Raw genomic sequence first — 27005 nt, 5'->3', positions numbered from 1 at the left:
GTAATGCAAACAACAGGAAATTCTGCTCCCTCCTGTGCTGAGTATATGTATCGTTTTCAGAAGCCTAATTATGTTTTGCAAAGCTCTTTTCCTTTTAGGCATGAAGCATAATGTTGTAAATTCACAAGATCTGGACTGTAAATTAGCACAATTTTAGTCTTTTCTTGAAATTTTCTTTGTAGATCATCCTCTGTTATCCTCTGTAAAATCAGTAGTGCTCCTTCCTTCCAGACTGCATTTGGCAGAGCTGAAAATAGGCTCTTCAGGATTTAAACTACATGGTAGCTTCCTAAACTCCTAAAGGACCTTGTGGTTCTGCAGGAAAAGCCAGATTGAGACAAACACTTCATCAGTATTATCTATGTCCCTCTTTCCATTCTCCCTTCTTTTTCATGAATTTTTACCCCGCAGGCTCCAATGGAAGACTTTCTTAATTATTGAAAGAGGAAAATACCGCAAAAATTAACGCTTCAATAAACCAATAAATGAAGTGAAATTTTCCAGTTACAGATTCTCCGCTGTAGGATAATAGCATCAACACAATAGGAATTGCATTATCTGGTTAATGAAGTCATCAGCAATGATTTTAACAATATTGGAACGTAGCATGAGAACACAGGAGATGGAAGTGGGCCATCAAATTATCAGAATTAACTGTGGTATAAATTATTACATTGTTAAAAAGATGGCATTGTGATCAAAAAGAAGTCACTTTTGCACTGTTATTGCACTGGAAAACATCTTCTGTTGTCAGAAGATGAAGGATGCACATGTGTTGCTGCACAGGGGTTTGGATTTGGCTATAATCGTTTAGATTTTTGTCTGAACTCTATGATGTTATGCTTATATCCATTCAGTCATTCTCTCCTTGAAAACTCCAAGCAATTGCCTTTAACATATTTACTGTTAAGTTATAACTACCTTTATGCCAGTTACAACTGTATTGGGTGGGAAAAAAGAACATAAATACACCCAGATATGTATTTCTAAACACTTTCTAGTGTCCCCTTAGAGAAAGAAAACTAGATTATGTCAACCAGAATTATTTCTATACCACTTCATTTATTTGGAACGATCTTCATGAACTGATTAAATAGGGCTATATGAAAAGCTGTGTCTTATTAAGCATTGTATCACCTCAAATGGTTGTAAGTTCATTTCAGATCATACTTTCATATCATGCCTAGTCCAGGAAGAGTTGCATTTTCTGAAAACTCCACTGTTTTCATCCTTTTTTAATCCTTTAAGATTTCCCCACAATGGTAATGGAGGGAAAAAGCTAGACTCCAGACCCTTAGAAATTAATAATGTCTCATCTCTTCCTCCTCTTGTTTCAGCTGTTTGATCAGTGTTGTATTTCTGGCTGCTTCTCCTTAGTTACACTGATTAACATGTACACTATCACTCTGTTCTTTTCCGTGGTTGAAGTGGAGAGGTAATTGGGATTAATTAGGAATTTTCTATCTTAAATAAAATGGACTTTCTGACATTTTACTAACTGACATATTTGTAAAATGGTATTGTTCCAGCCACCAGCTTAGTAAAACATGAGAAATAAACAGCAAATGGATTCCAATAGGAAGGTTATTATGAGAGGGGCAATTTTGTGACAGCGCTGTACCTCTGTGACTGTAACTGCTGTATGTTACTCCAATTTCAAATCTATTAATATTGGGCTCCTGCTATTTTAAAAGTTACATAGCCTGTGCCACAGAAAAAGTTTTTGCAACGCTGTTTCCTACTTTAATTGGTACCTTTACAATACTAGTTGCAGAAATATGGTTGTGATACCATGAACATGTATTTTTGTTAAACCTGGCAGGACAATGCTGTCTTGTTTAATCACTAGACTGAGGTGTTCCTGATAGTTGTGTTTAATTTTTTGGGACACCTCAGTAACAGGCTAGCAACTTGTCTCTAGGGAAGAGGAGCTTGCTCACTACAGAAACTTTTCATCATTATTGCCCCATTTGTCAAGCTGCAGACAAATAGCCACATACAGCTGGTGCCTGAAAGGCAATAGACCACGAGCCTGAGGGCCAGCATACTAAATGCATTTTTTAAATTAATTAATCTCCCATGCTTTCTCCCTCTTCTCTTGGTATCTCCTTTCACTTTGATACTCCTGAACTGGCAGCTAGGGTAATATTTGTTGACAATAGTGTGGCTGTGAAACTACAGCACACGTCCCTTAAGCAGAGCCCTGTCAGGGCTGTCCCTTCATCCAACACTGTGTGCTGCCTTAATTGGCCAAGGTCAACCAGCTTTCTCTCACTACATTTTCATAGTCCCTGAGGGGAAGAACAGCTCCAGTCAGTGATCCAGTGGGTCTAGGAACATTAAACTTTCAGTTTCTAGTGTAGCCTAGTGTATTTTTTGGACGAAGTATTAGTGGTTTTAAAGGGGTGGGGAGGATTTATCAGAATGATCACATTTGGAAAAGTTTTTTTAAAAAATACCAAATTATAAGTTCCTTGGGAGAAAATACTATGGTTGGACCAGTAATGCACTTCTGTTTGTTTATTACTTTTCCAATTATTTAAAATAAAATAAAAATAAGATAAAATCTAGACTTCTATGTCAAGAAAGTTTAAATCAATAATAATTATTTATCCATATGCCTACTATACAGTCATTGCCTAGAATTTGGGTCACATGCAGATCATTAAAATGTAATTAAAATCTAATAAAAACACATTGCCAACAGACTGGGAGTAACTCCTCATTGGCAAACATAACTTGTTACAACACTACCCTACAGAAAATACTATCATTCCCAAACTCTTAAATTTCATATCCTCAGATGCATGCCTTCAACAAGATTGAAGAAGGAAATCCTATAAAGTGCTCCAGGGAAGTCAGCAGCAAAATTACTGGTCATGTATTGAGTAATGAAAAGACCACAGGAAAAAAACCAGAAGTTAATTGTGTTTGTTCATTCCATAATGAAAACTACAGGCAAAGTCATCAATCAGTTGCACAGATAAAGAATACAGATTCCTGTATTGAGCCATGTCAGGGGCCATGGACATTCACTTTAATGATAACACACATGGGAATTAGTATTACGAGAGAAGAAAGTTTCAAAAGCAGTCTAGTAAAAGTGATAAAGCAGGGGATGCAAGAGGGAAACATCTTTATGATTCTTCCAGGGAGAAATGTGGGTGAAAAGGCAAGATGACCCTATGGAATTAACCCAGAATTAGGATGGGAATATAGTTTAAAGGACTGTGAACCTGTCTTCTAACACTTTTCTTTTCTCCTATTATTGAAAAGCAAAGTTCAAGCTTCATTAGCATTCAGTTAAGTCAAGTCAAATAAACACAAAAATATAGTAAAACATAAGAGGGAAGTGCAGGAACCTTTCAACTCATGATAGCTAATTCATTCTTTTGATATCTGTGGCTCTCAAAACAGTGGTTTTAAAATATTTCGTATGTACATTATGGTAATTTATATGTTATGGATATGTAACAGAGTTAAGATGGGTGTCCTGTATGTCTTCATATAGATCGCCTTACTACAGGCCAACTGTTTGTTAAGTCTAGGACACATATTTGGCTTCCATTTTAACTTTAATATAAGTTTTAAAGAAAAAAAAAAGTGTTCATCTAAATCTCACTTTTGCTAGTAGAAGGAGAAGCATCAGGGTTTTGGACAGTTCTACCTCCCCAGCAAGCCTAGCAGTTAGGAGATGATAGTTATGTCCAGTGAATGTGAAATGTTCTATTTGCCATCACCAGTTTCATACACATTCATCTCTACAAACTACTAATAGCACTGACTGATGAATAAGTTTTCCTTAGCTTAAGGGAGAGTCAGGGCTGGAGGCATGACCTGTCCAGCTGTTGTTTTGGGAATACTGTGAATGGCCAGTGCTTTGATAGGAACCAACAAAGCAGTCCTCCTTGTTCTCAAGGTGAGAGGAGAAATGTGACTTTCACCTACACATTTGTCTCTCCTGGAAGCAAATTATATAGATTTCTATGCTAAAGTTGATTTGAAAAGTCAGATTTGAAAAAAAATGTATCATAGAAAAACCTGGATGTTACTTTACTGTTAATACACACAGGCATCACATATAGGTGTCACAGATCATGGTCAAGAAGAAATCCCACCTGTAGTGACAAGTTAGCATGATGAAGCAACATCCAGTCATGTCTAGAGAGAGATGGAGGTTCAGAGATCTAAGTTAATGTAGGCCTCCTATGATTTTGAAGAGACTGGTAATAGCTAGATCCACGTAAATATGGAAGTTACCTAATGTTGTGCACTGAAATGCCACTATTAGGTGCCTGGATCCTGGGACTGAATCCATAGCCTTAAGATAACCTTGTGACCTTCATATACATAAAGTTAGATATCCGTGAATTGTGTTCACAAAAGTCAGCTTAGTAAATGGAGAGCCAGAGGAGGTATGGATGACTCCAAAACAGATTTTGCTGTGTCCTGCATGCAGGACATGCATGCAGATACCAGAGCCAATTACCTGTAAACAAGCTAATGAGCATACTGAGGGCAGTCCAGCCCAAATATAACAATCTTGTTATCATAGCTAATTTTCCTGGAGAAGTCTACTCCTAAAAATTCTGCACCTGAATGAGGTCATTTAGAACCTGCTTCATTATTTCTATGTATATTTTGTGCAGTAGGGGCCTAAGCAGAAGAGTTCTGACTAGAGAGCTACTGCCCTCCAGTTGGACTTAGTTTCCTACTTGTAACGCAGCTGCAGTCCAAAGCTGCAGATTTGTTTTGCAGACCCTGAGCAGTGAGAAGTGATTGGTTTGTGTTTAATTCCGAAGTAGTTTTCTGTGTATGTCCAAAGTACACACAAACAAGAGCACAGAACTTAAAAAACCCATTATTTGACGTGACTTTCTCCAGTTAATATGAGGACTAGGATAGCTGTGTAGGACGTAGAAGAACAGGACAAAAACTCCTGGACCTTGGTAGAAAGAGCAGCTTACCAGTTTAGCAAAACACTATGCAGACATCCAGAAGAGGCATGGGAAGGACTGTGATCCCCATAGCATTGGCATTAATCATCTTTGGTGAAGCATTTCTTATGAAAACTACAGTTTTATAACACTAAAGGGGAGGCATAGAAGATGCAGCCTATAACACAGTTTCCAAACTGGGAAAGATCAGCTTTGTCCTTTAGAAAGAGATTAAAAAAATCTAGAGTCTAACATCTGTACAGATGTTGCATGCTGTGGAAAGATTATGTAGCAGTGCTCCCTCCAGACGTCAGCGTCTGTTTGAGGTGGGAGGGAGCACGCGTCTGCCTTCCCCTGTGTGCATCAGCACTGTTCTCATTCTAACAATGGGAATTGTCATTCTCTATTAAGCTCATACTGAAAGCTTCAAATAAAAGCCTTAAAAGCTCAGCTGAAAGTATTAATTCTGAGGGAAACATGTGAATCTGGATGAAATCTTCCATTCATTTTTAATCTTGCTATGGTAAACCTTGTAATTAAGATGATTGAATAACATAATAAAGCCCTATATTTACATCCTTTAGAATACCACAATGAAAAGCCATAATCCTGTTTATGGAAAAAAAAGCAGTAGAGGCCTTTTAAAATGGAGACATCAAACAAAGCTTGTTATTTAAGCAGTTGGTAGTTAATGAACCTCTAGCTTAGCAAGGGTACCTAAGCGTTAACTGTCTAGGAAACCTCTCTTGGAGAAAACACTAATGGGGGTGAGAAAGAATCAAATGTTATGTTTATGGAAGGAAAAAAAAAGATAAAATGTTATGTTTATGGGTGATCAAGTTATCCACAATTAATATATTTCACAAGGGACAACTTAAGGATTTGCAACAAGAAAAGTATTAGTGGAAAGGCTTCTAGAGTAGACTCATTAAAATGATACAGGACCCCCAATGAAGTCAGAGGCAGCATTTTTTTGGAGTGATGGCCCCAAAAAAGCAGGAGGCGAGAATCTGTTGGTGGCTGTTTGTCATAAGAGGTCTGCACAAAATCCTTTCTGTTGAATGTATTTTCCTTCGCTATTCTGTAAAAGGGGATAGTGTCTCCCCCCCAAACTCCCTCATTTTTCTGCTCAGCTATTTCTCAGAGAAGATGACAGTAACTTAACAAACCCATTTATTAAAAGCAAGAAATAATTCTCTCATCTGAATCTGTACTGCAAATATTCTGAATATATTACAGGTGTGCTTTTTTCTTTTCTTTCTCTTTTCCTCTGTAAAATATTTGGACAACAATCTAATGAAAACCTACAGGAATAATCTATATATATCACAAGTTTGTGTGTGTTTGTTTATTGCATTACCTCTTGATAATATATCACAGCATTAATAAACAGAAATCAAGTCTGTATACATATGAAACTTGTTTTCTGATTAAATTCTTGTCAAAAGAAATTAGTGTAGTATTTTTTCAGTCAGTGGTGCTTTGTAAAGACTTTCAGATTTTACTAGAATTGTGTTCTGTAAGAACAGAATGTAGGTATTCAATCAAAAGTATTTATCTTCTACTTGAAAAGATGTTAATAAACCTATACCTCTTTTAATATAGTGTTCTTTCACTAAGTCATCTTTCTTTTCTCACAGTGATATTGTCATTTTCTAAAAGGGCTCAATCCTGAAGTTCTTAAGCAAGTTTATAAGTAGTTATTGACTTTACAGATTGAGGAATGGGATTCTGTTGAAGGATGAATTGCTTATGAGGTTGTGAATGGATGGATTGTGAATCCAATGAATTGGATGAGAATGATTAGGTTTGACATTGTATCATGGATTTATCTCCTGGGATAAGTGAAAATTATTTCCAAAGGTGCTGATCAATGTGAATAAATCAATATAGCGGAGCTTTCAGTGTTCATCCACAAAAAATTTTCTATCGTCAAAATCACCCCCATAACTCATGATCTTGTTAATGTTACATGTTCACATATTTCAAACATGCTTTAAATAGTCTTTAGCTTAGATATATCCACTACAATAGCTTAATAATGATTCTATGATTCTATGATTCTATGATTTTAAGGGTCAAAATTTCTTAGGGCTATTTAGAAGACAATACCATCTTTGCAAGTCACACACAGAAACTAAAATGGAGTATCCAGAAACTGAATGCTTAATAAATAAATAAATAAATATTTTAGATGTTCCTGCACACAAATCCTTGAAGTTCCTCTGCTCTGCAAAAGAGTTTTGTAGCTGGAAAAGAAGTTTCATATATGATGCTTAATTTCAGAATTGAATTCATACACTCCCCCCCTTAAAGTTCTGCTTTTGTCCAAAATTATTTTTCACAAACTGACTCTATTCTAGCAGTCATCTTTCATAATGTCTTGTACTTTATTGACAGAGCTTCGTGGAACAATTTATTATTGAAATGTCACCAGATATGGAATTTTTTGGAAGGCCCGTGAAGATAGTTCTCCCCTTTCCCAGGAGACTCCAGCCACTGTAATAATGCCATTTGCAGTCCCATTGCAGTACCACAAGGACTTACAGCCCCTCACAAGTAGGGAGCTGGAGGGAAATTGCATGTGATTCTGCATTACATGTCGAATAAAAGAAAGGGAGGCCAAGTCCCCTTCCCATTCACATGAGGTTGTGTTTACATTTGCATATCGATGCAATTTTTCAGCTTTCAGTGATTCCTCCTCTGCACTGCAGAACCTTTCTTGGCATAGCAATGGTGACAGAATTATGCCAACAGGGGCTCAAAATATTTTTCTAGAAGTAATTTTCCTACTGGCATAGCATATCAGTGCTCAAATATAAACTAAACCAACTGAACGCTGCCTGTAAGCACAGTAGTTTCCACAGCAGGGGTTTTGCTAGCCCACTGATGAAAATGAAAGACACTGGGCTTTCACCATCAAAGGCAATGCCCATGTTACAGTAGAACATTGCATTGGAATTTTTCTAAATAAAAGTTTAAAAGCATAATTTTAGAGAAAAATTTTTAAACAGTTTGATGACATTTAAGGTACATTTTGTGGAATGACAGCTGTTACAAGGCGCATGACTACTTCACTATTGATGCCCATCTTTCCTTACACTCTTGGTTTGTTTGGGGAAATCAAATTTGGCTGTGGTGTTGAAACTGCCTCTCACTTTTCCTGCCTACGTCTTTTCCCTCCCAGTTTACTTATCATAATCAAGCCTTAACATCATGCACTCAATTCCATAATTTTCTGACTGTAGTATCAACCTCAGAAATAGATTATAAAGGCAACCCTAACAAGACAAGTCAGAAGAGAAAAAAGCATAGAGATGTCCAGAAGATAACAAGCATTAATTACATTGATAATTGTAATACAGTAATAACAATTATTCCAAAATACATAGAAAATGAAAACATTTCTCTAACAGAAACTCAGGAGAGATTTTCTTTTCTGAATCTCTTCCCTCTGCAATGTGAATTTTTCCAGAGCTCAGATATGGATGGACAAAAAATCCCCTCAGTACACATCTCATTTCCCGAAGAAGAAAGGGATACGCATCTACTGAAAAACAAGATACTCTGTCTAGCATTTTCTCCTGGTTTTATACGTTATGCAAATATAAAGACGTACTTAGCTATCTGCAGACATTGCAGGAGTGTCAATTTGAAAAGCAAAAATGTAACGTCTCTGGAATTGCTACACTTTCATTTGGGAATCCACAGGCATTTCAGAGGATTTATGATATTTCCGACTTCTCACAATGATGCAGTAGTACTGGAAACCAAGCTGTACAGCAAGAGGAAGCAACCAAACTCATGGCTGTACTACTGAAAACAGAAGACAATTTGTATTCAACAACTGTATCTTGACACTGATATTTGGAACAATTTCTGAAGGCTTCTAAAAGCTAAAAGAAGTCTGTGACCTCAAGGCAGCATATTCACCACTGGTGGCACGGAGGCTATTGTTGTTACATTCGCGTTTTATACTGGGAATAAGACAATCTTATAACAGAAATTCTGCTGCTATTCAGTGGCATTTGCAGGATATGAGCTTTAATTACTCCTTTGGTAGTCCAAAAACTGTCAGCAGAATGGTGGATATTTCATTTTTGAAGTCTGCAATAAAATACACGTTGTATCTAAAATACTGAACATCCAATAATGAGGATACTGTAAAGGACCAGTGTGCAAACGAGCTGCAGTGTACTGTACCTGGTGAATGAAGTGGAGGGGAGCACATCAGAACAACTCCTTGACCTTCACGTACAGAGACAGCACTTCTTGTCCGACCGCTAAAATTCCCCAGATCTATCAAAAGAACAGAGCATTTTAGTTACATACCAAATATTTTAAATTTTTTGGCTAATGTGACTTACATTTTATTTCTTCTTATAAAGCTGACAGTTCCTTTTTTCATATCTTAATCTATAATAAAAGGGCCTTTAAAAATGAATCTATTTCCATTACAAAAAATTCCATGTTGCGTCAGCACTTTACTACTCTTTTTAATGCACTTGGATACAGTATCAAAAGAAAGGCAGCAGACAATATATATATATCATTTACAAAAACAATTAACAGTGCTTTTATTTCTTTTTGCCATATCCTGTTTGGGTTTTTTCACCAATACAATTGATTCATGCACAGTGAAACAAAAGAATTAAAAGTGGAGAGAACACCTTGGCTAATGTCCAGTCTGATGATGTTGCTAAAAACATGATGATGTTGCTTTTATGATGAAAAGGGAAAATCAGCCTCACTGGTTCTAAAATCAAATCTGGTCTACGGCACATTGACTCTTTTAAAATAATTTCTTTCTGATTTCTCCAATGTTATAAACAAAATCCAGTTGTGGGTAGATATATTTTCCCTCCAAGAGTTTCCCTCCTGCAGGTGAATAAGGAACATTTAACTTTTAGTACAAAAACTTTTGAATGAGACTGTAGGGTGCTGCTATCGACAATTCATTGTGTTTACTTAAAGCCTCTCAACCAGAAGGTCCAATTACTCCATTTACCAGAGGGAACACTGGGCCTGGATTCACATTTGAGGTGGATAGCTGTGCTCTAACATGTGTGTCTGTAGCAGAACAGATGTGACAGCTCAGTTCTGACATCAGACTGATGTCTTCATCCATTCCTCAGGGCCAGTGGTACCATCTAAAGCCTCTATTCACGTAAGGTTTTTCTAGAGACATTTCTCTCTGATGTGGATCAAGGGGAAGAGAGCTGCAATAAAGGTACCCAAACATGTCTTTGAAAAGGACACTGAAGCTTCAGCAGACACTAAATGAGGATCTGAAATATGAATAGATGGGGCCAGTGGGAGCATCTCTCATTGATGTTCAATCACCTATAGATGTACCTGTTCATTTCTGCGTACAGACCAAGGTGCTGGTGTGAGCCACACAGCACCGAACAGTTTGAATAGGTTGAGTACAATTAGTACTTCCCTAACTGCACTCAGCTGACAGTTCTCTGTCAGATGCTGATGCTCCACATCTTACTCCATGGCTAGCAGTGCATAAAACTGAAGTTCGATGATTCTCAAAAGTAAAATGGGTTGATCTTTGGTGGATTTCATAATGGGGTTTGATGCACTTTTTTAAGTAGAAAAAGAGTTATACTCTTTCCAAATGTTTTTTTCACATTTTAAAAAAGATATCTTCAGCATAGACAGAAGCCTAAAATTTAAGTGTATCTGAATTTGCACTCTTTAGCCAAAATAAATCTTTTTATACATTTTTTATTTTTTATAAAACATTTGGATCAGGGAACCAAATAGCTGAATAAATGAAAATACTGTGAATTCAATCGTAAAAACTCATACCAGTGTGAGGAAACATTCTCTGTAATTTATGAAGAAAGCAGACAAGAAAGCAATTTTTCTACTTCTGAATAAATTTTCTGAGGTTTATTTTCACAAACTGTTTCTGCAATTTATTATAAGCCTGAAAATAAGTAATCAGAATTTTCAGAAATGATTTTATTTTTTAAAAAATTAAGAACTTCAGTCTTTTGATTTCCTGTTCCAAACTCAATTTGAAATATTGAATTATTTAAAAAAATTAATTTTGGAAAATATATTTTATTTTCTTGAAAAAAACTTATAATTGACATAACTCTCTGGGAGGATAAAATATTTTAATTTCAATGTAGAATCCTGTGTCTCCTAGTGTTAAATGTTTTTGTCCTTGTCATTAAGTTTTTACTATCTGTGATGCACAACCTGGAAGACAGTGAACACAAAATAAGGGAAATTTGTGACATCTAAATCGTAACTTCTGTAGGCAGAAGTAAAAGTTTTATAGTTTTTGCTATTTTTTTTTTCCTCAAGTGAATAAATACTATTTTCCAATTAGCTATAGCAACCTCAGGATTTTTTTTTTCCAACTTTCTGTTTTGTATGTACACTGTGATGGATAAATATTTTTTTTTCTCCAAATGAAAAATAAAGATATCCTTTTTTTAGTTAAAAATAAAAGTACTATGTATGACTCAAGTTTCTATTTGTTCAAATCAATTAATTTCAAACTAAAGAAGGCAGGTAAAAAAGAGCTTTTCATTTCAGCTCTTTATGGCTGTTAGTTCTGAATTGGATTTCTTGTTAGCATACAGTGAGAAAAAGGATTAACAGGTACAAAAGCAGGGATTTAGCTGTAAACCAAATACATGTAGGAAAGCTTAAAAGGATGGAAAGGTGAAGGGTCATGCTTGCAGTTCCCCCACATTAAGTCCAATATGGAAGAATAAAATGAAAGGGATATTTAATTCATTTTATGCGAATCCCAACCATTTCATATCTAGCTATACTGAAAAAAGAAGACAGCTATAAAAAGCATTCAAACCCCTATAATTTTACTTTAAAAACTCTAAAAAAAAGATAATGAAAGAAAGTGTGGACAGAATACAGCTTTAGAGGCAGGGACTGTAGCCTCTCACACAGCAGTGCTGGCCATCGGTTGAGCATCCTTGCTCAGTATAAACCCGTAACAAGTACGACATGTCAGACAGCCCCACACAGAATGAATCTATCCTTCACCTTATGATGATGTATATTGGTTGATTGATAAGAAAATGCCTTTTTGTGCTCCATAGGTGTTCATCTTATGCCTTGAAAGATTAGATTTATTTACCCTTATCTCAGTGCTAGTGGCAAAGTTGGTAACACTTCTTATATTTTTTTCAAAACAGTTCCTCAGGTTTTAGCTACCAGACTTCCATACTCTTTAACACGAGGCACAGCCTTGACAACTGTATAGTTAAATTTCAGTCACTATTTGTAATATAAACATAATATTAGCAATATATATGCAAAGCATGCAAAGAACATTTAGGGTGGAGTGTGTGTGGCCAGAGTAGCAAAATTGTCTTTATTGCTAAAAAATATTAAATTTAACAAATACTATGCAGTGTCACTAGAGAACAACCTATGACACTGGCGTGGTCTCCACTGTGAAAGGGAAACAGTAGAGAAATTCCAGAGCTAGTGAAGACGTGAGATGTTAAACCAAATGGGTTTGGTGCAATGCTTTCTGGACATCCTACCTACACTTCAGGTGTAGTTAGCTCAGCGTAGTACTCAATCTTTGACAGAAGTTATAAACTTGGGAAATGCATTCAGATCTGATCCAAAGTGGCTGCCAGGTAGTTTGGCTGTCTCTGCAGTAGCTATCCCCGTTCTTCTGAAAGGAGCTGTTTCTTTTGGTACACATATGTACACCTTGATGTGCCTTGTGGAAGAAATGACACTCACCACCACAAGAGCATCAGTTTAAATAAGACCCAACAGAAAACAAAACACTTCTGCAGAAGGTGAAAGGAGTAATGGAAAATAAATGAGAAAAATCTCAAGGCAGTCAAAGCAACAGAAAAGGTTTGCAGGACTAGCAACAAAACAAACAATTAAAGGGGGAAATATTCTGGCATTGCCAGAAGGACTTGTACAAAAGTTGGAGCAGTCTTTACCACTTAACAGCCTCCCAATTTGCCTTCACTGTGTTTTAGGCATGCATAGGATCATTCTCTGTGTTCATCAGCTGGCTGCAGCTGATGGGGGCAACAGTGAAGGGGCAGGTTTCTGTGACCCAGACAACATTCCACTGATTATTGCTATGAAATCAGGATCAAATTAAAAATGAAAAACAGATCTTGTTTTTATTTTAGGGGATTACTGCTTGGTAACCTAGCATGGAAGCTGTGGAAGGCTCTGTAGTTCATTAGCGGTGACTTAAACCAGTCTTTTAAAATAGAAGTTAGACTGGTGCAGAACAACATTTTCTGCCAGCCCAGTTCTGTGAGTTTAAACTATCTTATGTGCAAATTTATTACGTAGTTTAAAATGGACATCATACGATGTGTATTAAAATGTTTAAAAGCACATGCTGAAGATATGGAAAGTATAAAGCAGGCAATATCCTTTCTAATAAGGTAAAAATAGCTCTACACAAGGTAAAATTCTTCTGTCAGGCCAAGGACAAACTTATTCATTGCATTGTCACTACAGAGAGGGTAGCCTTCCTCTCCTTGCATTTGAAAGACAGGACTAAGAAATAGACCTTGAGTTGGACTTGTAGCTCTTTAAAAACCAGTAAGATTTACAGGGAAAAGAATTCCAATAAAAATATGTTTTTCAAAATGCCATTACAACCTAAATCAAAAATATGGTTTGACGGTACATTGTAAACAATGGGAAATATAAATGTTGTCTTCAATATCCCATAATCACAGGCTATAGAAGAATGAAAGGTAGGTATTTAAAAGAAATTAGATGTATGATTTTAATTGGATGAATTAAATACAATACTCACAAAATATCAAGATGGCCAAAGAAATTAATAGATCATTTCGTAATGACATGCACTATTTTCTAGGAATACCAGATTAAGTAGGTGAAACTGAATTATTATAGTCATTCATTGGACCTAAAAGTAACTTTTAATACTGAAGTTGTTAACTGGAAAAGGTGTGAAAGGAACTCGGACAAAAAGATTTCTGCCATGACAGAAACATCATCTCGCCATGGTTGCTGGGAAAAGCATACATTTTGAACTTTTAAAAATCACATTACCATATGAGTTTTAGGTGACAAAACAAGGGCAAGAAATATGTCGTGCTTATTATCATTGCTGTTGTTATTTATTACCAGAAAGCTTTTGAATCCTTCATGGATCACCAGTCTGACATGACCTGGAAAAGGTCATATTTTTTCTCAGAGAAGTTACTATGCAAGTATATAATGAGACTCAACAGAAAGAGAGAGGGGGCAGGGAAGCAATGATGTATTTTAAGCCTGTATGCCAGCCATGCTGTCTCTGTACATCTGCAGACCCAATGAAGAGTTTTAAGGAAAGGGGGTGGTTATACAGATGTTTTCAGGGAGTGCCAACAAAAGATGACAAGGATCACAGAAGAAACCTTAAAGACTCCTCTCTGAGAATGTAAAAGATGAAGAAGACATAAGATATGGCATTTTGTTATATTTAGATCCACATCTTTCAGAATCTTTGTCAGATACTACAGTGTAGGTTTTTTCTCAGAAAAAAAAAGAGGTCATTAGGGAATCTTTGAACAATGGTGGTCACTGAGTGTGTTCTTGTAAAAAGAAAAGAATTTTCTTTCTACCATGCTGTCAGCATGAACTATAAAGTATACACTATTGATTCATTAGCCCTGAACTAAATTTTCTCTAGGAAATGCAGAGGAGAGGTTAAGTAAAGGAACATTGTCTTTTCTGTCCTCAACGACATATTTTATATACATAATTTTTATTCTACCACAATTCAAAAATACCTGGTCTACTGCAGTCAGTAGTATCATCCTGTTCATTGACAGCCTTCAACTAGCTGTCTGCCTAGCTATTGTAGCTTTTAAGTAGAGAACATTTTTCGTACTTTCTACATTTCCTATCACAGAGAATTCATAAATCCATAAACATGGCTAATACACGCTATCATAAAACAATTTATTATAGTAATAAATATTCTGGTGAACATAAGAAATGTATAAAACTATTTACTAGAAGATTTTATTGATTCTTGTATGAAGTATATTTTTTTTCATTTTAATTTCCTGTACAAATTAGATTATTATTTATAATTAATTAATTATTATTAATTAGAAAATTAGAACTTTTTATAAATGGCAGAAAATAGAATTTGTCTCTATTTACTGTAACACACTTGTTAAAAGGGAATATTAGTCTTCAAGTAAAATTGTCCCTACTTGTGATCCTACATAGATTTTACATTCTATTTTAATAATAGATTTATAAATATCTATTATGATAACAAATTATAATTTTAAAATATAAACTGATATGTTTCTTCCACAGTTTCTTCTTGGCCAGTTACTAATTTTTTATATAATGTAACCATTCATGGAAAGGTACCCCAGGAGTCTTATGTATATTGGGAGCTCTGAAGAATGTTTTTAATTTTGTTACACCTAGTTTCAATAGCATCAATGGATACCACTGGTATCATCAATAAAGCTTAATTCTTCCCAGAGCCTTGAAGAAGAAAGGGAATTTGTAGATGCCAAAATCTCCCTTCTGCACTCATAAATCCTGAAGTACTGGATCAAAGTGAATTAAAAGAAGAAATATTTAAATGCAGAATAAAATAGCCAGATTATGTTGAAAATTATAGAGCTGCTATACGATTCAACTTGCCATGTTAATTACATGATATCTGGAATGTTTGCGGTTACAGTTGTTGATGGTTTTGATTAATTAGCTACAATCATTCTGTGTCTGTCAGGTTTCATCTATTCTCTCAAGAATTTTTTCAGCATGCTTTTCAGCTGTCTTTCATATCTGCATACTGCAATATCAAGGCAAAACACAGAACCAAGTGGAAATACTATAATTAAGACTTTTTCATCCTTTCATTCCATTCATGATCTATCATTTAGGAGCAACAGCTCAAACCAAATGTATAAACAACCAACCTTAAGTAACAAATGAAAGGAAATATTTTCAAATACAGTTGCCAACATTTAATCACCACAGTAAAGTGGTCAATAAATGATACTACTTCCAGAGATTCTGAGCAAATAAATTTTCACTTGAGTATATATGCAATGTATTTTTTTGTAAGCACATTGTTTTACATAATTTTATCCATGTCTCGAGAAACGCTCATTTATATTTGCATCATTTTTAATACATTTTCCCAACACTGAGTGGTGTACTAACCTGTATAAATTCTGTATACATGATATTGATAATTCTTCTTTCCTAGTTTTTTCCTTTTGTACTTATGAGTGCTTCTTCCCTTTTTCTTGTTTGCTCTTCTAGTCACTTTTTTCAATTAAATTAATTCCTGACATTCAAGGATATATTGCAAACACCATTTTGTTTGTTGTAATTTCCTTCAACTAGAAGTTACTTTCCCTTCCTGTAATTAGTGACTGAAGATAGTAATGCCAGTTAGGATTTTGCATGATTAAATATGGAATGACTAGCACAGTACAGTTTCTTATCATATGATTGATATAGAATTGACAGGGACTAATGTCCTCCCTATAGTTTATTGGAAAATTACTATATAGTTGTTGTGGTTCATAAGTGGATGATCTGTAACAGTGTTAAATTACTATTATTAGTAATGTTTTTTATCAAATTACTATAGATTACTACTACACTCTGTATTAATAAAGAAAAAAACTTTTCATACTGCTGTGTGTGAACAAGTCATTAAGGATAAGATGTTCTGTATTTCATTGAGATATTTCTTATTAGACAGTAAAGTACTGCTTATATATTTAATTATATATTTATTATATTATATATTTAATTATTCATGGTTTCTGGTCCCAAAGATAACATAATGGCTTCACTTCCATATATACAGGACTATGTTGCAAACCTTTAGCCTCAAGAATCCTTTCTCCTACATCTCTTAAGTTCCAAATCTGGCTTTGCCAGAGCTGGAATTTAGCAGAAGAAAGGATATAAAACAGTTAAGAAATGAAATTATTCTCATCAGGAAAAGATGGCAAAGGAGTAAGCTTCCAGGTTCAGAAGAGATGGTGCTCAGCTCCCCTAATTTAAAATCTTTACAGTTTCCACAGCTTATGCATTCAAGGCTATCTTCTTTTAAACCACACTCACAGAATACCACTGTATTTCCATGATTTGTTTCATCTGACCTAGTTTAGATCTCTAATTTAAGAAGAGATTAATCCTATCCAAGAATTGATTATTTCTCGTTACTTACTACAAAGGGGACCTAGATTTAAAAATTCAGGCAAAGACTTTTTTAACTTCGTGGATATTTTTATCCAGCAAAGGTGGTACAGACAAAGATTCTGCAGAAAAAAAAAAGAAAAGCCTGCCCTACCAGGGTACCTGTTCTGAGGATAACAATGTAGAGATGCTTGATAAAGTTTTGGCTTGTTATTTTTTTTTTTCTGACTAAACTATATTTTGTGTAAATGGAGGTTTTGTTTCAGAATTGCAAGTTATATGTGTGTGAACTAGGACAAATATAATATCTGAGAACTGATGTTCGGATCTAAGACTTAGAGAATGGCATGACTGTCCAGATTCCAGTAACAGCTGGAGGCTTGCAACACCATTTCTATGAGGTATGACTTATCCACTTCTGACTCCACCCTAGACAAGTCACAGAATCACAGAATCACAGAATGCCAAGGGTTGGAAGGGACCCTGGGACATCATCTAGTCCAACCCTCCTGCTAAAGCAGGTTCACCTATAGCAGGTTACACAAGACATCATCTAGGTGAGTTTTGAGTATCTCCAGAGATGGAGACTCCACAAACCCCCTGGGCAGCCTGTTCCAGTGCTCTGTCACCCTCAAAGTAAAGAAGTTTTTCCTCATATCCAACTGAAACCTCTTATGTTTCAGTTTGTGCCCATTGTCCCTTGTCCTGTCACTGGGCACCACTGAGAAGAGTCTGGCTCCATCCTCGTGACATCCACCCCTAAGATATTTGTATGTGTTGATGAGGTCCCCTCTCAGTCTTCTCTTCTTCAGGCTAAACAAGCCCAGCTCTCTCAGCCTTTCCCCACAGGGGAGATGCTCCAGTCCCCTAACCATCTTTGTTGCCCTCCTCTGGACTCTCTCTAGGAGTCCTCATCTTCCCTGAACCGGGGGGCCCTGAACTGGATGCAGTACAGGAGTCATTTCACAGTGCTGACTTTTCACTAGACTAATGTGAATAAATGCCTCCATACTTCACTTCTGTTCTGTCATAAAGAAAAGAAGAAGGTCATAATCTCTCAGAAATTATTTATTTCTTCTCTAAGAGTTATCATGCCCAATATGACCTACAAGTCAATTGTGACAAGATAATAAAGTGCATGGACACATTCAAGGAGTAAATCTGGAAGACCTTGATCTTAGCTGAATACCTCAACTGGAAATGAAGGCCTTACAAACATAGAGTGTTTCCTAGGGAGCAGCTGTTTCTTACATATGATGCCAGGTAGTGTTTTTGATAAGGCAGTTTGTATTGGAGCATGTTATTCTGCTTAATATCAAGGTGATACGAGTCACTGCAAATCACAGTTCAGGATACGAGCATGTAATTGAACAAGTAAGAGTCATCAAAGATAAATATATTGTCACCAGTCAGCTGAGCTGCCCTAAATTACTGTCTATGTACTTTAACCTTTTCAATCTGTAAACCAGATCACATCAGTCAAAAGCCCTGTGAAGGTGGTTTGAACATTCATTTAATGATCTAATGTGTGGCCAATGAATGGCACACTATTTATTTGTCATATCAGTAAAGTTAAACCTTCATAGAAGTTTCATAATTTCATGAGATCTTGGATAAGGCTGTTTCATATGCTCTCTAAAGGGCATTTACTTCTCCCACCTCTCTCTTTGTATTCTAATGTTATTCTTCTATGCCACTTATTTTCTAATTCTGCCACATACTAGCGTCAGAGAGCTTGTTTATCATGTAGTCTCCTCTCCTCTCCTCTCCTCTCCTCTCCTCTCCTCTCCTCTCCTTCTTTCTCAAGAGTGTTATGCTTCTTATCAAAATGAATCACTACCTAAGATATCTATATAAGAAACTGAATTAATACACAGATACACCAGTAGTACTATGCAGGCTGCCATGTAGTGACAGGGTTGCAGAAAGAAGTAATCAAAGTCTTTTCGTAGGAATGTACAACAGGCAGCAATCCCTCAGTAGTTCACCCGATCATTTAAACTCCTTTGTCATTTGTCACAATTATATATTATTGCCTGTTGATCAATAGAAATAAAAGTAAAATATGTTTCCTGAACTAAGTCAGTTAGATGCTCCACAATACAGATTGATTTCTTTAAGCAATCTAATAATTGCTTCTCTTTTTAACTGACCTTCCTAGGGCAAAGCAAATTACTGCCAAGTGTGTCCCAGCTGTAGCAGTGGCACAGACTTCTGATACTGAAATTAAGCACAGTCAAAGTTGTGGAAGCTGTTGATTTGTAAGTTATGGATAATTGGGTAGTATGCATTAGGGAAGAATAGCAGGACAGCTTCTCTTCTCATATGGACTGATGACCATGTATCATACGAGAGAGAATCAAATGTTAGACCGTGCTATCTAAGCCTGCAGCCATACCTAACCATAGTAGTATTCAATACTTAAAAAAAAAAAAAAAAATCCTGAAAAGCAGATATTTCCATTTAAGACAACTGAACTTGCTCACAGGACAGGTCTGGGTGTCCTACCAAAGAACCATACTTCCTTCTACATTACTACTAATGGATTTATGCAGTACTTGTAAGCCTTAAAGCCGTGATTGATCATAATCACAAGAAAACACTGGGCTCTGTCATACAGGTATTGAGTAGCATGGGCAAAATCAACCCCTGAGAGGTTAAAAAAAAAAAAAAAAAAAAATCACTGGAGAATTTTTGAGCACTGAATACATGAATGTAATAGGAAAACTTCTGTTAGAGGAACCAGACCTGTTAGGAACTGCCCTTATAGTAAGCTACCACAAAACAGTTGCAACAGTTATTCAGAGAATATCAGATATAAAAGAGGACATGGGGGAAAAAGTTAAAAAGAAGTCAAACATGTGGTGTGTATTTGGTAGAGCAGACTAAGTACATAATATGTTTTTACCAGCAAGGAGAGAATCCAAGCTTCTGTAATGAATACTCTACGAAAGAAATGAAAATTCACTTCAGAAAAACAAAAGGATCAATGTGCTGAAATAATGTTTGGATTTTACATTGAAGTGGAACAAATTATTAGAGACTGTGAAATAAAGACTATGAATATGACTGGTCAGATTTTAATATTATGAATTGATGTAAAGAATGATTTGGATATTAGTGAATATCAAAGGGGAAAATTGGAAAAAAATATCCACAGATGAAGTACTTACAGAAAAACACTCTCTGCAGCAGTATTGCCAGATTATCACTAAATGGCTTAGAGCAAGCAGAGCAGTAACCTCAGAGGTGCTGAAAGGATTGTTCCTGAATATAAGGTATTAATTTACAAAGGATCTGACACAGACAAAGAACCTTACTAACAAAAAATAATGTGTGAAATTCTCCATATGTGAGTCTGCAATATTTCAGGAGGAATATCTTATTCATACCTGCTGGGTTCTAGCTGGTTAACATTATATATTATAAAAGTAGTTTGCTTTCCCCCACTCTAGTGAGAGTTATAGTTGTTTTTACCAAAAAGAGCTCAGTTTTTGCTGCCTGAAAATCAGGTTCTTTGAAAATGTCTCTGTCACATAAGTATGATATGTTGTTCTGATGTCATACTTGTAAAAAGAGGTTGACAAATCTGAAAGGCTTTAGAGAAATGTTACGAGATTAATTTGCATTATAGAAAACATCTTACAGTGCTAAATGCCTAAGAAAAAATATTCTGATGAAGTTAAAGGTGAGAAAAGGAAAAAGACTTTTCCATCATTTCCTTTTCTTAAAAGAAAATATCTGAGTTTCTGAATCAATCTCCAAGTGACTCTAGCTGATCCTACAAATAAATATTATGTGGTTGTTCAAGTTCATTCCCGGAAATAGTCCTCTTGTACTCAGTGGGTATACTCAACTGATTTAAATATGTGCATAAATGTTTGTATACATTGGAACATGATTTTTAACATAGATTTCACGCATAAATTGTTTACACAAGAAATAATAGCAAACTAAGAGATACTCTTAAAAAAGATGAAGAAAAATAGTGAAGGTTTTTCAATGATGTGTGGGAAAGAAAAGGAAAATGATAACAGATTATTGCAGTGTTATCACTTTAATAATGACTGAAGAAATCTCATTTGAAGGACTGATATTTAAGGCGATGATACCTAAATATCCGAGGAGAATTGCATCCATGTTATCAATGTAATTTAATAAAAACTGTTTTGTTTAATTCATTGTAACCCATTTTACATGTTTCACACTCTAAGGAGATGAAATGGGATTTTTATCAGCATAATTGCAAATTATTGACAAGAAAACTACAAGGGTAGCATACATTCATTTTGTCCAAGTCAATTACTACTAAATATTACATGTTTCCAGCTAACAATACAAGCATGGATTGTAGGTTAAAAACAACTGTGATTAAGCTCATTCCAAGTAAAAATGTCGTGTTAGAATATTTACACTTATTGATTCAGATAAAGTCATTTCATAAATGTCTATGGCCTACCAAGTATGAATCAAATGTAAGCAAACCTAAACTGAATGGTAGTGTGACTAAGTAACGGGGACTAGTCATTGAGGAGATTCATGTGTGATTATACTTTAAGGTAACGGTGTCATGTTAATGCTGAAAAAGCCTTTTTAAAATTGATTTCTATGGAAATTATTTTGAATGTAATAGAACAACATTTGAAATTGTTATCCCTATTATTCAGGACTTTTTTTTTGTTTGGACTATAGATGAGTTCTTTCCTTCTAACACATCACCAAACAATATTTGTATGTGTTAAATTTTATTCTCAGTTTGGGGTTCAGTTGCCCGATAGCTACATCTGAGCTGGTCATCCTAAAGACAATGCAAAGAAATAGACACTTCAAAGACCTAATTCAAAGACCTATTTTAGATATCAACTTGACATGAATGAATTGCATCCTAGTGGTGCAATAGATTAAGTAGGGAATCTAAACAATTATATCAGTTGCAGCTGCCTATAGTGTAGATATCTGACATTAAAGGAGAATGAATAAAGTTCATTAAGAGGCACTTTACTATTTCCTTGATCTTCAGATTGTTTTCTCAATATCATTATTTTGTTTACAATGCCCTGATAAAACTGAGTAGAAGATGGCAAAGGATTCCTCTGATACATGTAAGGAAAATCATAAAAGGCAAGTATAAAATCCCTTAACTGTGTTGGCCTTTTGTTAGTGAAAGGTAAAGCAACAGTTTTTTACTCTTATCAGTACAGCAGGTATGCAGGAGGTTAGGATATGTTTAGCACTTTTCCAAACAATTTTCATAGAATCATAGAATCACAGCATCATAGCATCATAACATCATAGAATCATAGATCATAGAATGTTTTGGGTTACATATGCAGGAAAACCTTCAGCTCCATCTGCTAAGCCTTACTAATACTTCGACAACTTAATCTTCTGCATCGTGGGAAGACATTTATTGGAGAATAGAAGGTGGCAGGAGTGCCACCATCATAATGCTGCATTAAATGCCCAGCATCAGATGATAAGCAGTCTGAATCCAGCATGTGTAAAGCAGCTAGCATTTCATATTTATTGCTTGTAATTTCAGTGGAAGCAAAAGGGTTTCAAAATAGCAAGGAAGGAATGGAAGTGCCTTTGTTATGCATCTACTTTACTGCATTGACTTCATAAAGAGTGTAGGAAACTATTTCCCTCTAGAAATGTTAGAGAAGCAATGCCTTTGGGTAGGTATTGATTTTAAGTAGACAACACAAAAGACGATTGCTATCATGTAAACTGGCTCCTCAGCCTCACAAATGCAGCTTGAGTATTTCTGCCTGTTAAAACCTTCCTCTTAAATGACACCATTATTTAAACACTTCCAAGTTACTTGAATGCTTCTTAGTTCTCTTAAGGCAGAGCTGAAAAGGAACTTAATGGATACAAGTAAAAGGATATATGTACAAAGGCTAGAAAAACTTCCTAATTAAAAGTGGAAGAACAATTGATATTTTTTTTCTCATAACACTTATTTCTAATGTACAAATAGTGAGAGTGATGGAAGAAACAAGCAAGTCTTAAACTCTAAAAATAATTTTTCATAGTCATGCTTGATTGAATTGCAATTATGTCAGTAATTTTTTGAACATACTCTAGAAAATTTAAATACGCTCATATATTTTAGTGTCTTTAATCAAACTACACAAATAGCAGCTGTTGCTATACATACCTATCATAAATAAATATTGTGAAATCTATTGCATGTGAAAGGATCTCATTTGTGTTTCGTCACTTCACTTAACCCAATGATCTTATTATTTAATACATGAGGTTGCACTGCAGTATTCTTTAAGTTCCCAATGTCTTGTTAGACAGTATTGAACCTCTCTATAGCAACCTCTGAGAGATGGCAAAAAGTAATGGTCTGAAGTTTGGAAAAAAATATTAAAAAAAAAAAACCAACCCAAACACCTATAATTGCAGATTTGAGGGGCCAAAGGCAAAGGAATTAGATACAATGTAAAATAATGTGACTGTGGAAAATAATGTAATGCAATGACCTCTCATCAGAGAACCACGATCAGTTCTTTCAAAAAGTTTAGTCTGAAAATGATTAATCTTAATACAACATAAATAAGGTTAAGTCCATCAGCAGGGCAAACAGAACACATTCACTGAACATAAAACTACACCCATTTATGCTAAAAAATTATTTTTTGTTCATTACTTTGACATTACATTTGTTTATCTCAGCCTTGATTTATATCCATTATTTTCTAGTTAACTTGATGGTTGTGTTCTTGGTCACTGGAAACACTGGGAAAATAAATGAAATTCCATATTTATTTTTTCTACAGTTTTTCTTAAGTGTCATTTTGTCTTCTTATATCACTGCAGTGAATCCTCTAGAAGACTTGTGAACCTTTCCTGAAGCGTTTTGTAGGCAAAGACAATGACTGGTCAGTCTTGTTAGATCTTATAGACACTGCCTTTCAGTAAAGCTGGCATGAGCTTTACTTTAGTTCAGTAAAGCTCATGGCACAGTGCCTGTAGAGAAGGCATGTCCAATACATCAGCTATGAAAGGAATGCAAATTCTGTTTGCCTTCAGCAGACTGGTGAATAGCTGTTTGGTAAAATAGCTGTTGTCCTGCCTTTTTCTTATATAATGTGAAATGTAATCTCCAGAATCATTATTTTTTTACGTAATCTTTGGGGAAAAAGAAAAAAAAAGAGGAAAGTCTAAATGTTGAAATAGATTTTGGTTAAAGGTAAGTGTCTATTGCTCATTGTGTCTATATAAGACACTTGTAAGTGTCTATTGCTATTCCTCATCCTAAGCATCCACCTTAATGTATCTCAAGTAAGAAAGGTCTCAATGAAGGTTCACAGATCTTACTGTGTCCTTGTTTTTTATCTTCATGTGTAAATAAGAAAAAGCAAAAACATGATGTGTTCAAAAATATACCTATGTATGTATTTGAGAACATATTCCAGGGTTGTTTTGCACTGTCCTGGTTTCTGCTGGGATAGAGTTAATTTTCTTCATAGTAGCTAGCATAGTGCTGTGTTTTGGATTTAGTACCAGAAGAATGTTGATAACACACTGATGTTTTCAGCTGTTGCCAAGTAGTGCTCAGACTACTCAAGGACTTTTTGAGCTTCTCCTGCTTGCCCAGGTGCATAACAAGCTGGGAGTACAGCACAGCTAGCACAGCTAACCCAAACTGACCAAAGGGCTATTCCATACCATATAACGTCATGCTCGGGGGGGTTAGTTCATTCGTTCGGTTGGTCGGTTCGGTCGGTCGCGGGCAGTGTGGTCGCAGCTCGAGCTGTGTGATCGCGGCTCGGGGGGAGTGATCGCGGCTCGGGACGGGCTGGGCACCGGTCAGTGGGTGGTGAGCAATTGCATTGTGCATCACTTGTTTTTATATATATTCTGTATATTCTTTTACCATTATTATTATCACTATTGTTATTCTTCTCTCTTATTAAACTGTCTCTATCTCAACCCACGGGTCTTACTTTTTTTTCTTTTCTCTGATTCTCTCCCCCATCCCCCTGAGGGAGTGGGGGGAGGGAGCGAGTGGCTGCCTGGTGCTTAGTTGCCAGCCGGGTTAAACCACGACATGCACTGGGAGTCTACACTAGTCAATTATATCAACAACGAGAAAATGCATACAGTTTTTGCAAACATTCTGAGAAGAGCTCTGGTACACTTGTAGTGCATAAATGGTCAACATACATCTTTACTATGGAATGATGACTTGTCATTCAGAAAGCATAGAGCAAAATAACCTTTAAGGAGTTGCCATTCAGACTGATTCTGAAACTGGGTTCTTTCTCAGTTGGTTATACAATATAAATATTTTCATGTGGCAGCGGATTCCAGCAAGCTTTCAGAAGAGTCTTAAAAATGTGTTTTCTGATGAGTTCTAACCCAAAGATGGCTTTGAATTGCTTAGCTAGACATGGAAGGTCAAGCTTAGTATGTCTTCAAATTTGAGAGAATGGTTTCAAGTATGGCTCATAACGACAAAAAATGGTGGAACAATGTAGGACATTCCTATTCTTTCCAGAAGGAAAAGCAGGACATCCTCTGTAGGTGCAGCTCACAACCTTATGGTTAACATACAAATACAAATTTGAAATGCAGCTTAACAACTGTGGAATTAAAAAAAATTCCATTTTCACCATACTCTATCTTACAGTAAAAAATTTGCCCACACTTTCTATATAATGTGTGATTTATCCACAAGGTATGCTTATTTTTACAGATTGAATCACAGAAACAGTATTAAAAGGGGGACATTTGCAATTCCTTTGCAATTCTTAATATAAGTAACTTCTGAAAGAACAAATGCAATAGACAAATACTATTTATTAGGTTCCCCTGTATATTCTCTTATCCCCCAAACCCTGTCCATGAAATTAATCTGTTCTTGCATAAGTGAAGAATGGCATGTGTAGGAGAAGATAGATCTGATTCTTATAATCCAGATGGTATGTAGCAACGATGGTCATGTCAAGCAGAGGAGAACACGCTCTACCTAGATGACCAGACATCAGGGTTTAGAAGGGGAAAATCAGGAGGAATCTGACTGCTCTTCATTTCAGCCTGGGTGTCCTTCCATATCTCCACTGGTAAGCAGAGCGTTTGTGCCAGATCCATGGATGGAGTGGCGGAGCCGCTTTCATCTTTTGTTGCTCTACAAGGAATTGTGGTCAATGGACCCAGAGCTTTCATTGCAATTTGACTTTCAAACACCACAGTGACACACAAGCAGATGATGCAAGTCCCACTTTGTAGCTGTTTCTTTCCTCTTGCATCATATAAGCTTATAAATCTGTCTTTCATTTTTTCAGGGCACATGTAAAACCACTATTTTAAAACTAAAGCTGATATTTCTTGAGGATACTTTATGTCCTCTACCTGTTAACTATACATTCTGCCAAATTCTGTGAACCTGAAGAGACAGCTTGTCATTTAGATACTCTGTCATATCAACAAGCTCACAGTACGGGGGGAAAAATCCCTTACTGTTCTCAAAATATATTTTTACTTTTTCCCTAAACAAATATCAGTTGTTGAAATTCCTAAACTAACAGTAAAACCCCTTAATAACTTCAAAAATCTAAAGCTAGTTATTTAATATTCTATTTTATGTTCTTCCAGCAGTGAAGGACTCAAGTCATCCTTAAATGAGTTTTCTATTTTTAAATCAATACAAAGAGGTAATTTTTTTCCTTCCAGTTTCTCTGGAAGGACATCCAAATTGGTGTCAAAGGGCTTTCTGTCAGTTCTGTCTCTCAGCACATGAAAATACATGTCTTTGCTTGCCTTCTGAATAAACTGAAAATACTGCACTTCACAGCCCTACCCTGCAGTAAATTTCACTAAAGTGCAACAATATACACACATGGTGCTTATTGCAATAGCAAAGTCAAAGTT

General features: G+C 35.8%; 1 protein-coding gene across 1 annotated transcript in view; it reads right to left on the bottom strand.

Moving 5' to 3' along the window:
* The window catches only part of CNTN5 (contactin 5), a 339272-nt gene that overhangs the window by 198815 nt on the left and 113452 nt on the right, over positions 1-27005 (bottom strand). The window contains exon 6 of the mRNA XM_035889184.1: positions 9141-9236. Coding sequence (XP_035745077.1) covers positions 9141-9236 — 96 coding nt within the window. The remainder of the gene's footprint in view (positions 1-9140; positions 9237-27005) is intronic.

Source organism: Egretta garzetta, unplaced genomic scaffold (genome assembly GCF_000687185.1).
Source record: "Egretta garzetta isolate BGI_Z169 unplaced genomic scaffold, ASM68718v1 scaffold492, whole genome shotgun sequence".
Lineage (NCBI taxonomy): Eukaryota > Metazoa > Chordata > Aves > Pelecaniformes > Ardeidae > Egretta > Egretta garzetta.
This window is presented reverse-complemented; position numbering and strand designations above follow the sequence as displayed.